Source organism: Camelus dromedarius, chromosome 12 (assembly GCF_036321535.1).
Source record: "Camelus dromedarius isolate mCamDro1 chromosome 12, mCamDro1.pat, whole genome shotgun sequence".
In the NCBI taxonomy this organism is placed as follows: domain Eukaryota; kingdom Metazoa; phylum Chordata; class Mammalia; order Artiodactyla; family Camelidae; genus Camelus; species Camelus dromedarius.
Window position 1 is genome coordinate 4,869,748 of NC_087447.1, and position 15,928 is coordinate 4,885,675.

At 42.5% G+C, this 15,928-nt stretch overlaps 1 protein-coding gene across 3 annotated transcripts in view; it reads left to right on the plus strand.

Moving 5' to 3' along the window:
* Positions 1–15,928, plus strand: part of CHKA (choline kinase alpha) — a 55,505-nt gene that overhangs the window by 5,890 nt on the left and 33,687 nt on the right. For all 3 annotated transcript variants that reach the window (XM_031448602.2, XM_064492055.1, XM_064492056.1), the window contains exon 2: positions 14,726–14,837. In XM_031448602.2, the coding sequence (XP_031304462.2) occupies positions 14,726–14,837 (112 nt within the window). The remainder of the gene's footprint in view (positions 1–14,725; positions 14,838–15,928) is intronic.

Below are 15,928 nucleotides of genomic sequence, written 5' to 3' on the forward strand. Positions count from 1 at the left end.
GTTTTAGATTTACAGCTAAATTGGGCAGAAAGTACAGAGTTCCTGTTATACCTCCCTCTCCCCCCTACAACTTCCCTCACTATTGACATCATCCCTCCTCGAGTCCACGAACCCACTTTGACACATCTTTATCACCCAAAGTCCATAATTTACATCAGGGTTTACTCTTGGTGGTGTGCATTCTGTGGTTTGGACAAATGTATAATGATGGTATAGTATCCACCACTGTAATATCCGACAGAATAGTTTCACTGCCCTAAAAATCCCCTGTCCTCTGCCTGTTTATCCCTCCCTCACCCTAACTCCTGATCTTTTTAGTGTCTCCATAGTTTTGCCTTTTCTAGAATGTCATATGGTTGGAATCATACAGTATAGCCTTTTTAGATTACCTTCTTTCACTTAATAATATGCATTTAAGCTTTTTCCATGTCTTTTTTATGGCTTGATAGCATGTTTTGTTTTAGTGCTGAATAATGTTCCATTTTCTGGATGTACCACACTTTATCCATTTGTCTGCTGAAGGACATCTTGATTGCTTTGAAATTTTGGCAATTACGAGTACAGCTGTTATAAACTTCCATGTGCAGGTTTTTGTGTGGACATAAGTTTTCAGTTCATTTGGGTAAACACCAGTGAGCACAGTTGCTGGATTTGTATGGTAAGGGTATGTTTAATTTTGTAAGAAACCGCCAAACTGTCTTCCAAAGTGGTGCACCATTTTGCATTCCCACCAGCAGTGAATGAGAGCTCCTGTTGCTCCACGTCCTCACCAGCATTTAGTCTTATCAGTATTTGGATTTTGGCCATTCTAGTAGGTGTGTAGTGGTATCTTGCTTAAATTTGTGATTCTCTAATGACATTCAATGTTGAGGATCTTTTCCTATGCTTACTTACCATCTGTATATGTTTGGTCAGGTGTTTGGGTCTTTTGCCAATTTTTAATCAGGTTGTTTATTTTCTTATGGTTGGATTTCGAGAGTTCTTTGAATATTTTGGATAATAGTCCTTTATCAGTTGTGTGTTTTACAAATATTCTCTTCCAATTTGTAGCTTGTTTCTCATTCTCTTGATAGTGTCTTTTGCAGAGCTGAATTTTTGTAATATTAATGAAATCCAGCTTATCAGTTATTTCTTTCATGGATCATGTCTTTGGAGTTGTATCTAAAATGTTATCACCATACTCAAAGTCATCTAGATTTTTCCAATGTTATCTTCTAGTTTTATAGTTTTGTATTTTATATTTTGGTCTGTGATCCATTTTGAGTTAATTTGTGCAGATGTAAGGTCTGTGCCTAGATTTCATTTTTTTCCCCGTGTGGGACGTCCAAGTGGTTTAGCACCATTTGTTGAGAAGACTATCCTTTCTCCACGGTATTTTCTTTGATATGGAGAAAGGATTAGTTAACTGATTCTTTGTCAAGATCAGTTGACTCTACTTATGTGGGTCTGTTTCTGGGCTCTGCATTCTGTTCCGCTGTCTTGATTACTGTAGCTTTATAGTAAGTCTTGAAATCTGGTAGGGTTAGTCCTCGAACTTTGTTCTTCATCAATATTGAGTTGGCTATTCTAGGTCGTTTACCTCTCCCTGTAAGTTTAGAATCAGTTTGTTGATATCCACGAAATAACTTGCTGGGATTTTTATTGAGATTGCATTGAATGTATAGATCAGGTAGGGAAGAACTTGACATCTTGACAAGATTGAGTCTTCCTGTTCACAGACATGGAATATCTCTCCATTTATTTAGTTTTTCTTTGAGATCTTTCATTAGAATTTTATAGTTTTCCCTATATAGGTCTTGTACATAATCTGTCAGATTTATGCCTCAGTATTTAATTTGGGGGGGGGTGCTAATGTAAATGGTATTTTTTTTCAACTTTTTAAACTTTATTTTAAATATTTGTAGATTTACAGGAAGTTTCAAATACAGTACAGGTTTCCATGTACCCTCCACCCTACTTCCCTCAGTGGTTATTTACATCTTGTCTAGCTAAAATACACTAAGTCAGGAAATTGACATTAGTGAAATGTACGTCATTCTATGTCATTTGATAATATGTTTTTAATTTCCACTTCTACTTGTTCATTGCTGGTATATGGGAAAGTGACCAACTTTATATATTAACCTTGTATCTATAACCTTGCTATAATTGCTCATTAATTCCAGGAGGTTTTTTTCAGTCTAGTCTCTTGGCTTGTTCAGCTCCAACCCTGATGCCCTTGGTCTCCTTCCTGGTTTTCCCCTCCAGCGGAGCCCTGGCAGCCAGCCCAGGCTTCCTCCATGATCTCACCATCCTCTCCTCTGTCAGGAAATCTTGTTCTGCCGTAGGACAGCCCTCATCTTTAGCTCTCCGTAAGCCTATTTTGCATCCACAATGAGACTGTGATCTCCAGGTATATCAGCATTTACATATCTCATTGTACTGAGTACTTTCTTTGTTGAGTATCACAGTAGTCCAGGGGCTCATGATGAAATAATAAACAAGCAAGGCCTGGGAGCTCAGTGTGGTCTAGCAGGGATGTGGGGCACTTTGTGTTGACAGCGAGAGCATCCCTGCCCTCTGAAAGGTGGAAGAGGGGGCAGAAGCATGCTGTGTCCCAGGGATGCTAAGGATGGTGGCTTGAAATGGGTATTTTAGAACACTTTCTGCTAGACATTTGGTAATGTCTGGACACATGTTTGACTGTCATGATTCGGTGGTAGTGGTGGTGGTTGTCCTATTGGCATCCTAAACATCTGCTAAACATCGTGCAGCGCACAGGACAGCCCCCTCTTCTTTCCCCATCAAAGAGTTGTCGGGCCCTACATGTCAGCAGTGCTGCGGTTGAGCAGCCCTGGAGTAGAGGACTCAAAACTGGGCTTTTTTCTGTCTGGCACACTCTGAAAGGTTAACCTTTGCCTTGCAATTGGTGATGATAATGAGCAACTGAATTCCCTCATGTAATTGTCACAGACCCCTACCAGATACTATTACCCTGTTTTACGGAGGCCACATAGCTGTCTGCAGAGCCACAACCCACTTGTGTGTGTTGTATTTTTCCCCTGAGCTGTGGTTGTTTCAAATTGAGTTTTAGATGATTAGAAGAAATTTTCAAAACTCCACTTTTTTTCTTACTCAGTTTGTGTTCTCAGTTAGTAGCTGTTTTGGTATTATGCTGTCTTCTATTTTCCCATGTGTGCAGCCCTATGGGCTTAAGGATGATTTTTCTGCTAAGATACTGGTTATGTTTTGTTTTCTGGTCATTTTGACTTTTAGATGATGCTCTTGAAACTCCTGGGTGCAGGCCCTGAGCCTCAGAGAGATTGAGTCCTGTGTGTGCCGGGCTTTGTGCCCTATTCTTTGTGTTTGCAGAGGTTTCAGTGGCTTTTTTGGTTTTCAGCGAAGCACAGTTGGTTAGGTGCAGACCAGAAGCTTCCCATCTCAATTTAGCAGATGAAAAACCTTTGTGTTAAAGGTTTCTCTGGAGCAGGCAGTGTCGCAGGTTTCCTGTTGTCTGAGCATTGAGCTGACTCACCTAGATGTGACTCCTTTTCCAGGTGATTAAAACTACATAGATGCTTTTGGTGGATGAATGGATGAGCAGAATGTGGCACATACATACAGTCAAGTATTATTCAGCTTTGATAAAAAGGAGATTCTGATATCTTACAACTTGGATGAACCTGGAGGACATTATGCTAAATGAAATAAGCCAGTCACAAGAGGACAAATATTGTATGATTCCACTTCTGTGAGATCCCTAGAGCAGTCAGACTCATAGGCACAGAGTAGACGGAATGGGGGGGGGATGTGCCTGGGGCTGGAAGAGGGGGATGGGGAGTTCGTATTTAAAGGGCACACAGAGTTTCACCTTTGTGAGATTAAGGTTCTGGAGGTAGATGATGATGACAAGTTGGTTGCACAACAGTGTGAATGTACTTAATGTCAGCAGACTGTACGCTTAAAAATGTTTAAGAATGCAAATTGTATGTTACGTATATTTTCCCTCAATTTAAAAATTGGAGCAAATACAATCTAGTTGTTTGATATTAGGAGTGGCATATTTCAGGACCTTGGGCACTGTACCAAGTCAGGTATCCCCCCAGCGTGGATTTGCCCTGCTCTGAATGCCGTGGAATTAAACAGATAACCTCTTTAAGACCTGGCAAGTCTACAGAGAAAAGATACAGGCCATTTGTAAAGCTGCTTAGATACATGTTGCTGAAATAAAAACTATATTATACAGTAAACCGTTACCCTAGTAAAGTGATTTTACTCCAAATTATCTAGGTGGTACAGAGAGTTGAAAACACTGAAGCCGCTAGTGCCGCAAGCACAGAGGCTCTCCTTGCCTGCTCCATGTCACTTGTGGTTGGAGCTGCCGGCTACCTCCTGCCAGGACGTGACATCCCCGAGTGCCTGAGATCTGTGCCGTGCAGACCGGTCCTGCTGCCACATCAGAGTAGCCCACATGACATAACTCGAGTAAATCACGTCTCCTGGACTGTTCAGGCCGCCCTCCCTTACTTCCTCACGTTGCAATGGGCTCTTCTTGCTCTGTGTGGCCACAGGGCACTCTTGCACCTCTGGCCTCCCGGGTGCAGAACAGCTGAGCCACAGATGGTGAGCTGAGCAGCCTTCGGGGTCAATGGGATTTCCTCATCTGCCTCACAGCAGGGGAATGTCCGTTTTCTCTTTCCCTCCTTGAAGTTATCTTGTAGTTAGGATGGTACATCATACCTACTTGATGACGAACCAGAAGATTCAGTTCAGTGGGATAGTTCCCTCCTTGAGCATTCTTTTTACTTGTGAAGTGATTACGAAGGACAGTTGGGAAAAGAAGTTATTTTTGTTCATTTTGTTTAAATAATTTTTTGAGTAGGTAATCAATGTACTGGTTTTACAATCCAAACATTATGAAAGGGACTCTTTCTCCCGCCCCTGGCACCCAGCACCTCTCCCTGGAAGCCAGCACTGTTCCTCTGTTCTTCATGGTTCTTCCAGAGAGGTGTTATGATTTATTAGTATATATGGGGATATCCATTTCTTCAACATATACTGAGAGCTGCCAATTGCCAGGCACTGTGCGAGGGTCTGAGAAGGTGTAGCTTCCCCTCCCTCTTGAGTACTTACAGCAGATCTCTTGTTTTGCACTAAAAGCAGTGCTGTGTCTTAGCAATTGTGTTATATTGGTATTTATTGAGCTGCCTTATTCCTTTGAATAGCCATATAGTGTTATACTTTAATTGAAATATCATTTTGATCTTTCCAGGACAGTTTAAATACCAGAGCATTTACTTTCTTAAGTTAATCACCAATAAAAGAATCTATTTATTAAGTGCCTATTGTTACCAGATTCTATACTGATCACGCTTATCTCAGGCAATCTGGGCCATGGGCCTAGGGGAGAGGCATTCTTAACCCCAGGGGCTCAGGGAAGTTAAAGTGTTAGGAAGTGGTGGCTCCGGTCCAGTCCTAACACGTTATGAGGGCTGTCTCAGCTGGTCACTCGTGTATGCACTCCAGTTTTGGCAGTGGTTACACACCCCTTTCCCTATCTTTGCCCGGGTTTTTTTGTAATTAGCAGTTCTCTGCAGCAGTACTTGTTTCTTGTAAGGGACGTGCAGAAGTATGATTTCCGGCAGGGACTTCAGATGACTGTAAGCATGATGACGAGTCCTATCTTTCAGACAAGCAGTAAAGTCCGGAGACATCTCTACCCTCAGATCCAGTCAATGGTCCCCAGGCTGACGTGCATCCTGTCATAGCCCAGGGCCAAGTGACGTTCACCTGGACGAGTCATGTGGAGAAGGCGAGGGTCCCCCCAGGTGTCTGACCTTTTGGGGGACACTATTTTACTAACGAGAGGCGCAAACAGACCTGGTGTGTAAGTCGCCCTTTGTCCATTTGTGGATTGTGAGTAGGGATGCTCAGGACTATGTAGGGAGTACCTAGTGTGGGTGGGTAATTAATGCCTGAAGTTAAAGTTGTGGCTTGTTTCCCCTGCACACAGGCTCTTGAAAATTTTGTCTCTTCCAAGTCATCTTCTCTGCTTCTCAGTTTTCCTGCCCGCATTTGGCCTGCCAGCGTGCTGGTGGGATTCAGGATGCTGCATTTAAGAGTGCTGTGTAGAGTGCCTGGTGCAGAGATGTTCACAACTACCAAGTATAATCTAAAAACTTTGAAAAGTCCAGAGATTATGAACAGCACGGAAATGAGTCAGTCCATAGGAGGAGGGCAAAGGGCAGAGGTTGCAGGCGTGGGCACACCTTCCCTCCACAGGCTTTATTCTGGGATGTTTTCTCTTGCCGGCTTTTACAGCAGCCTGTGGACCTGGGTTGTGGAAGGTGCCTGGTTGTGGAGCCCACGTGAGGGGAGAGTGGAGGGGAGGGTGGTGGGCTGTGTCTGTGTGAGGGCCCTGTCTGACAGGGTTCACACTGAGGAGGGAAGGAAAGGTGGCAGAAAGATACGTGGGGAGGGAAAAAGAAGTGTATGGCCAGGCCCCAAGGAAAGGTGCAGGTGCGGGACAAGCACCACCTCTAAATAGAGTCGCAGGTGCGGGAAGCTGGAAACTCAGCGCAGCCATACAGCCTTCCTGAAACTCTCATTTTTCTCATTCCAAAGCCCTTGGTAATGCTGCTTTTTTTCCAAATCCTAAAACCAGAGGAATCTTTGTGGGCTTGATTTCTCCTAGGGTCTAGCAGTCCCGGTGGACATGTCCAGTAGTTGGGAGCAGATTTTCATCACATGGTGATTGCCAAGGGTCACACACATGGAGCTGTATGTTCATAGGGTGGTCATTCGTAGGTTCAAGCAAATCAGTGTTCAATCACAACTACTTAAGGCAAGTTATCACTGATTTAGAAAGGAAAAAAACCAGCTTTATTGGGATATAATTCTCATGACATAAAATTCACCCTTTTAAGTAGTACAGTTCAGTGATTTTCAGTATTTTTACAGAGTTATACAACAACCACTGCTGTCTTTTCACAACATTTTCATCACTTCAAAAAGAAATTCTGCACTGTTAACAGTCTCTCCCCATTCTGCCCTCTCCTGACAACCACTAATCTAACTTAATCTTTTTATGGATTTGCCTTTTTTGGTCATTTCATATAGATGGAATCATGCAATATGTATGGCCTTTTGTGACCAGTTTCTTTCATTTAGCACAATGTTTTCTAGGTTTATCCATATTGTAGCATGTATTGGTACTTCATTCCTTTCCATGGTTGTATAATATTCCATTGTGGGATATACCACATTTTGTTTATTCATTCATTAGTTGTTGGACATTTGGGTTCTTTCCCTTTTTTGGCTATTATAAACATTTGTGTGCAGTTTCTGTGAGGACATATGTTTTCATTTCTCTTGGGTATATATCTAGGAGTGGAATTGCTGGGTCATGTGGTGACTCAGCATTTAACTTTTTGAAGACGTCACTGGTCTTTTGAGGCCAGTGTCAGAGGATCTCCACGGACCCCAACAGATATCCCTGTTGTGACTGAAAGGATATTGGACAAGATTATTGTTGCTTTAACCCATTGTGATCCTTTACCAGCGCCTTTTTTCCCCTTGTTATCAGTGATCTTGATTTTGTACATGTACTAAATTGCCAAGTGATTTTTGAGAAGAATTTGTTGAAGTATATGCTGGTGATTGTTTATTAGATGCTATATAGTTTTGTGTGAAATAATTTATTAAAAATGACAGACATAAAGTAGTAAAGAATAAAATAGCTTTATCAAATCTGAACGTTTTGCCAAGTTGGTCTCAGGTTCCCTTCCTTTGTCCAGATGTAACTGCCATTTAGAATTGGTGTTAAGATTCTGTTTGTTTCATTCTGAAATAAGATTCTGATCTTTCAAACAGAATTTTGAAATCTTTTTATAACCTATGTATTTGGTGTAAGTACTAAAGCATTAGAGCATTTTTCATGACAGGTATACTTGTAACAGAATATATAGGATTGATAGTCCTGTGCGCTTTGGAACATTTTGGTTCATATTTGGCTGTACAGAGCAAGTTGTCATTGAGGCTTCTACTTTAAGAAGACTTTTCACACCAGGAGGGAATGTTGATATTTCCTACTGTAAGGAACTTTGGGAGGAAGTAGCATCAAATGCCAGATCTTAGTTTTGTGGAGTAGTTTTTGTTTTGAAATGATTTCGTGGAGTTTGCCAAGGTGTTTTAAAATTAATTGTAATCAATATTTTGCCTACTCTGACATATTATCTTTGACCCATTTCTGGATCAACCAGATTTTTAGATTATCTATTATTTTCCATTTTCCAGTTTTCTTTTTGACTCTTAATAATTAGTGCAATTAATTGGTATAGCTTTATTTAAAGGGGTAATGAATTGACATTTATCAATTTGGAGGGAAGTTACTTAGCCTAGAATCACTAAGGTGTATCAACAAGAAATCCATTTAAAGTTGCTAAATTTCAGTATGTTTCCTAGTTTAACTATTTTCCCATATTGATATACTTAAAAATATTTTGCAGTAATTTTTTAGCTTTAAAATATTTCATGCCATTTATTATTTCATACCACTTGCTGTCTTTATGTATATCATAGACTTAAACTGGTTGCCTTGAAGCAATAAAAAATTTAGTTGTCTTCACTAGCAATTTAATGTTTTAAAAAATATGTTTTGATATATCAAGTTTTAATTGATTAAAAAAACAAGTTAATTGAGGTAGGAGACAGGAATTCTGACACCACTGATGGGTGAAGAATGAACTGGTGTGGCTCTTTTGTAGGACACTTTGACAGCAGGCATCAAGAAATCTTAAAATGTTGGTGCCCTTTGGCCCAGAAAACCCAGCTTTAAAGGATCTCCTCAGATTGTGCATAAAGACTGACATACAGGTATACATATTGTAGAGTTACGTGTAGAAGTGAAAGATAATGGAAAAACACTTTAGCAGTAGGCAATTGATTAAACCATGCTATATCTTTAAGATGAAATTCTCTGCATGAGTAAAAATCAGATTTTTAATGCTGAATTGATGGAAAATGCTCGTAAGTGAAAAAGGAACTTTATAGAGCAATATAATCAGTATGATCCCAATTTTAATAAAAAGAGAGAAATAGGAAAAAGGAGCTCAGGAAAATGACCAGAAAAAATATATATACCACAGTGTTCCGAGTGGTTGTGTTCAAATGGTAGAATTTGGGTAACTAGTTATCTTTTTTTATTTTGGGGGTCTTTCTAATCCATGTGCACACACGTTTTTGGAACCTGGATTCTAAAATCTGAAAGTCAAACAATGTGATACATGCTAAAGCAGCCTAGTTTAGTTCTTCAGCAAAACTGATGAACTTAACTGAGGTTCTGACTGCCTGCCCAGATCAGCCAGGTTCTCTGTCACTCGAGGTGTGCAGATGATCTTGGACGTGCAGAAGCAGCTCAGCTCCCCCCGGGGGCAGCTTGGTGGATCCGCTTTCACACATTCAATTTCTTCAGCGTATAAACCAGTGAGCCTTTGGTTCTTTGATCTGGGGCTTGTTCTTTGCTTTGCTTTTGCATGTCTTTTTCAAATATCCTTTATGTTCTATGTGTGTTGTCATTGTCATTGCTAGCATCAGATTATTCTTAATTGTGAATTGATTCTTGATAAGCTATGAGAAACTGAAATGACTTTTTTCCTATCTAATCTACAGTCTGTGAAAGCAGCTCTTTCCTCTGCTTGTTATCCTTTCGGGATCCTTTGAGAGACCTGTGGGTGGGGTTTAGGGATGCGCTCTCGACAGGTCCCCAGGGCGCAGGTTAGGATTCCCACCAGCCGTGACTTCTGCGTGGTTCAGCCCCCTACCTGCCGAGGCTTGCTTATTACATGTGCTGAGTATGAAATAAATGAGTTATTTTCTTTTTATTTGATATCTTACTTACTTGACTATCTCATGCTGCCTAAATTTAATGATGACATGTATGTTTATTACGAAGCTGTTCTGCCACATGATCAAAAGGTTGAAGTTTCAGACTTTCCTGGAATCCTTAAGCATTCCTGGGGTTTTACTTGGGAGATACCCATGACCAACCATACGGGAAGTTGGGCTGTTGGATGTTTGCTGTCGTTTCTGTGGCCTGCTGTCCCAGCATGTGTTCTTCTTGGTTGTGTTATTTCACTTGCTGGTGACTGGCTTTTATCTAGGTGGTTTCTCCCATTTGGGGTTATCTGTGACCATGACCTTGTTTCATATATTTTGGTTGTCCCTAAAAAATAATCGATGATTTACTTCCTCCCATTAGACCCTGTTGAGCAAGAGGCTGCAGATAACACAAGGATGAAGGATTTCCAGGGTGTGTGCTTGCTTCTGGCCAAGCTGGCCTTCCTTCCTTCTTTCGGAGTCTGGGGATAAACTTTGGGTCGAATTACACAGCTCAGAACAGTGGTTCATCTGTTTGCTCTCGCCGAGGCCTGAGCTTTCAAGAGTATGTGACAGGAAGGAAAACAAGGGCTCCTAACTGATGTAATGTCTGTCCTGTTGCCTGGAAGCCAGGAGCCGTGCTGGCTGTGACTGGACGTGGCAGGGCAGTTCTGATAAGCTGTGCACCTGAGGCACCCCGGGAGAAAGAGAAAGAGAAGAAAGGTCACGGCTCCCTGGGCCCTCCTGTCTGTGCGCTCCCTTCAGGGAGAACCTGAGCCTTCCTGTCCTTCCTTAACTGGCCAGACCACTCCTCTGCCTTCGGGGAAATAGGTCCTTATTCTTGCAGACGTTCCCAGGTACTGTGATTGCTCTTCTTTTAAATAAGCTATTGAAAAAATATTGTTAAAAATGACTTATATTTACATCTGTGAAATGTTTCCGTAGAGCATATTCAAGTTTCATTACATGGGGAAAAAAGTCATTTTTTTCTTTTTATAAAACACCTCTATTGAGATATCGTTCACACATCATACAGTGAACCCATTTAAATTAACGGGATTCAGTGGTTTTTAATGTATGGTTTTTAATATAGCCACAGGTGTGTACACCCATCACCACAATCAATTCTGGAACATTTTCATCACCTCAGAAGGAAGCCCTGCCCCTCCAGCCCCTGTCCGCCCCGGCCCTAGGCACCCAGCCATCCAGTCCCTGTCTCTATAGATGTCTTTGTTCTGGCCATTTCATGTGAATGGAATCCTATAATATCTGTGTTTTGTGACTGGCTTCTTTCACTGAGCACGTTCTTAAGGCTTGTTCATGATGTAGCATGCGTCAGGACTTCATACCTTTTTTTAAAATTGTGGTAAAATATACATGGTGTAGAATTTACTATCTTTACCATTTTTAAGTGCACAATTTAGTGGCATTAAGTATGTCACATTGTTGTTCAAAGGTCACCACCATTCATCTCAAAAATGACTTCATCTTCCTAAACTGAACCTCTGTGTCCAGTAAACACTGATTCCTCATCCCCACCCTGTAGACCCCCTGTTTGAAATTCATTGGCTCAGTCCAAATCTGTTTTAGTTATTTCATATGTATTTCCTGGAATGCAGTATGTCCGTTTCACATGCAGCCCTGCTGACACCTTGATTTTAGCCCCATGAGACCTATTTTCAGGCATCTGAACTCCAGAACTGCAAGATGTTAAATTTGTGTTGTTTTAAGCCACTGAGTTTGTGATGGTTACAGCGGCCATGGGAGCAAAGACATGTGTCTGATGCAGGTCAGTACAGACCAGTCCTGATGTCAGGCCCTTGCAGTCGACTGGGCAGTGGCCACAGCACCTGCAGTGTGTTCAGGTGGCACTTGGTGCCCTCCTGCTTTGTCTCGTGTCTCTCAGCATCAGAGTTAAAAGCAAACACTCTGGAGCCAGACACCTGCGTTTGAGTCCTGGCTCAGCCAGTTCCCTTCTCCATGAAATGGAGGCAGTACCAGCATCTGCCCTGGAGATTGTCAGGAGGATGACATGCTCTAAGCCTCTTTGGGGACACAACATTGCAGCCCAAGGGCGCCATGACTCTAAGCTCTTACCATGACTAAGTGAAGTATGGCTCTTTTACAGAGGAGTGAATTTTTGAGGTTCAGAGAGGTTTAGCCACGTGCCCAGGATTCCACAGCCAATTAAAGTGCAAAACTGGGATTTAAATCCCTGGTTCCCGGTCTCTGAAGCCTATGGTTTCTCTTAGCATGATGCCCTCTGCCGGGAGGATGGGGCTGTCCTCTGAGAAGCTAACAGTCTAATTAGCCAAGACTAATACACCGAACCTGTTGGAGACCAGTGAGAGACAGTGAGTTCTCAAACGGAGCAGGGAGGAGTTCGGAGAGGGAGACTCAGTGGGACAAGGGTTAGTCTTTATCGAGCTTCCACCATTTGGGGCCACTGGGCCTTTAGAATTGAAATTAGACATTACCCCTGCCTTCAAGGAGCCAGCCGGGAAATCAGCGAAAGCTTCTCAAGGAGGTTGGATTTTGAACTTGGTCTTAAACAGTAGGCAGTTTTTAGATAGCAGGGAGGAGTGAGGAGTTTCCAGACAGGAAGAGCAGGAGTAAGTGGTTGTGGTGACAAGCCGTATCGGGGAGGGCTGGGTTTAGCTGCTTGTAACGAGGACCCCAGGCTTAAACAACGTGGGGATTTATTTCCTTCCTGTGTTAAAGAGGCTGGAAGTGGCCAGGCTGGGCAAGTATGGCCGTTCCAGGGGCCTGATGGGGTTGTAGGCTCTGCTGTTCCTAGGATGTCACTCACTCTTAATCTCATGATCTAAGAAGCTGCTAAAGCTCTGGCCACATGCACTGGTCAGGACCCGGGTGAGAAAATGGAAACAACACTAGGTGTTTCAGCAGACCTAGAGAATTTAGTATAGGGGTTGGGTGAGCAGTGGGTGGAGAACCGAAAAAGCAGAAAGGGAACACAGGTGATTAAAGCAGGCTTCTGGGGCTGGAGGGCCCTGGGAAGAGTAGGGTGATCAGAACCTGGAAGCTGAAAGGAGGGGCCACAGAGTTGGGACCCTGACCTCCACGGAGAGGGCCCTGCTTGGCCATTGCTGGGACCCTGACCTCTGAGCTGGACCCTGAGAGGGGACCCCGAGGCTGGTGCTGGGGTTGCCCCTCGAGGTGAGGGCTGGAACAGACGTGCTGCTACGGCCTCATGGGAACAGGAGCAGCAAGCAAACACCACCTTCCTCCTGCCTTCCAGCCTCCTTCCAGTGACGGAAGCAGCTGATAAAGGAGGCGTGTAAGCAGCGGGGTCCCAGCCCAGCATCACCTCAGAGACCTGCAGTGTGGACCTGGAGCTCAGAGGCCGTAGCTTAGTCCTGACACACCACCGCCTCCTCATTCCAGACAGCAGGATGGAGGCCGGGGAAGCGGGGACAAAGCATGTCTTAACCTGATTTCCCGAAAGCCTCACAAGCACTTCCTTTATGTTTTATTTGCCAGCACTTGGTCTCACAGGCCCTCCTCGCTGTAATGGCAGCTGGCGAATGAGGAGCAGAACTTTGAAAATGTTTGTGCCAACGTTAATACAGCAACAGTAACAACCTCCAGATAAATGTTCTCCCTGTTATCTTTCTTCCCCACACAAACTGAGCTCTTTTGCTTGGTCTGGTTCTTGGCCGTGCTGGTCAACGTGGGCTATACTATACCCTCTGTGTGGTTGGGCATGTGATAATGGAATTTAGCTTCGTGTTTCAGCCTCAGTTTGGGGAGCACAGCTTCACAAGACTTTTCATGGGTGGAACAGGGAAAGAGGCTGGTGGCTTCTGTGACTGAGGGACATCATTCTAGAAAGCTATGCTTCAGTTTGCTGATAGCTTTTTCTCCAAAAGTTGTGTGTATACTGCTGTGTGATTTTTTTTTTTCATAAAAACTGTATAGAACTTTATTGTTTGTAGTTATTCCTTTTAAAATTTTTTGGGGTGGGGAAGGTAATTAGGTTTATTTATTTATTTTTTGTTGGGAGTTCTGGGCATTGAATCCAGGACCCCAGGCATGCTAAGCTTGCGCTCTACCACTGAGCTGCACCCGCCCCCACTGCCGTGTGATACTGATGAACCCGACATTGTTGAAGCATCTAGTCCAGACACTGTCCCACGCTTTTGAATTCTGTCGTGGAGTTTTATGTCTGCTTTCTTCATTAGAGTAGAAGTTTCTTAAGGGCAAGGAGCAGAGCATATTTCAGTTTTGTGTTACCCTAGCTTCCTTATCTTTGGTAGTCAGAGTGGAAGGTGTAGAGTGTTGAGGTGTCCCATTTCCTTTGAAAGCTCCAATAAAATTGACCAGTTCATGTTGCAGGCTTTTTGAAAATGCCATTTGTCAAAACTGGTTGAGGAGGGGTGGACCTTGGAACCATAATTCAATTGAAAAGTCCTAGAGGGGATGGTTTAAGTCTTACTCCAAGATTATAACCTTGTATGCTAGGAATGTGATGGAACTTTTGCATCAGAGATGAATGTGGGCTGGAAGGAATGCGTCTGGGATTTCCCCCATTCCCAGGGCTGAAGAGGGTCCTCACTCCTTGTCATTATCCCAGGCAGGTGCACACATGCAACAATAACAACAACAAAAAACTTCCCTAACGCTACTCTAGAAGAACAGATTGGGAATCTGCCTGATTTTAATGTGACTCGTGGAATTGATCTGCAAACCATAGGGTTAATCATTTATGTTGCAAGTGTCCTGAGAGGTGAAGTGAATATTTAGAACAGTTCTTGGGGGCTGGATCCTGACTTCTCATCCGCGGTTATCCAAGAAGAATGATTTAGTTTGCTTTCAAAATAGATACTCACCATCCTCTTATTTCCGACAGAGGTGGCCTCAGTAACATGCTGTTCCAGTGCTCCTTACCCGACACTCTGGCCACCGTTGGTGACGAGCCTCGGAAGGTGCTCCTGCGGCTGTACGGGGCGATTTTGAAGATGGTGAGTCCCTCGGCTGCTTGGGGACGGGAGGGACCTGCTTGCAGTTCTGATACTCTTTCCTAAATTACCCGGGAAGAGATTTAAAATGTTAGTGGTGTTATGAAAGCTATTTCAATATCTTGCTTTTGTTTTAAAGGGGCTGCACAACTTGGTTTTTGTTTATATTCTAAGTGAAATCCCATCTTTACTTGCTGTTAGTAAACTAGTACACATATTTCCAGCTTTCTATCCAGAGAAAGTACAATGTTGGTTAAATCTTTAATCATGTTTGATGGTGCCTAGATTTTCCACACATTGAAATTTTCAGTGCAGTCTTAGTTTGTAAAATTCTTATGTGGAGAAGGTGTTGTTTTTATAGCACAATCAAAAAGAGTTTACAGGATAGTCCCAGTGGAAGAGTATGATCTCAGGGAAGCTGAATTTGGGGGTGGGGGTAGAGCTCGGGGGTAGAGTGTGTGCTTAGCACATGTACAGTCCTGGGTTCAATCCCCAGTACCGCCATTAAAAAAAAAAAAATCTAAAAAAAAGAATCAAGGCTGAATTTATTAACTACCTCCCTTTGAGATCCCTTTCTAAACTTTGAATTTGTTAAATTCTTAATCTTTCTAAATTTTTATATTACTGAAAAATTGAATCTAATTTTCAATTAGAGTGCCTTATTTGTTGAACTATCTTAAGTAAGTATATAAGATCTCCCAAATGTCTGAATTTCTTAGAAACTATTTATACCTTGAATTTATCATTTTACTGACCACACATACAAATGTGAGTATATTTCTACGTTAGAATTTTGGTTTCCATTTAAATCTTCTTTGGAAGGGCCCATTTTTAATCTTCGTGAAATGGAGAATAATTTTCTTAGTTTTTTTAAAATGCTAGTCTTTTCAATTAGAAACATTAAAGTTAAAATGGCATTCTGGATGTTAACTCAACTAAAAAATTGTCATAATGTGACTGAACCTTTTCACTGGATAGTTTTTCCTTAACCCTGTCAAGCTACGAGAGTGGTTAGGCCCGGAGAGTGTTAGAAACAATCAGCGTGTAGTTAGGTACACAGGCTGACTCGCAGCCCACCCGGACCCCTGACGACA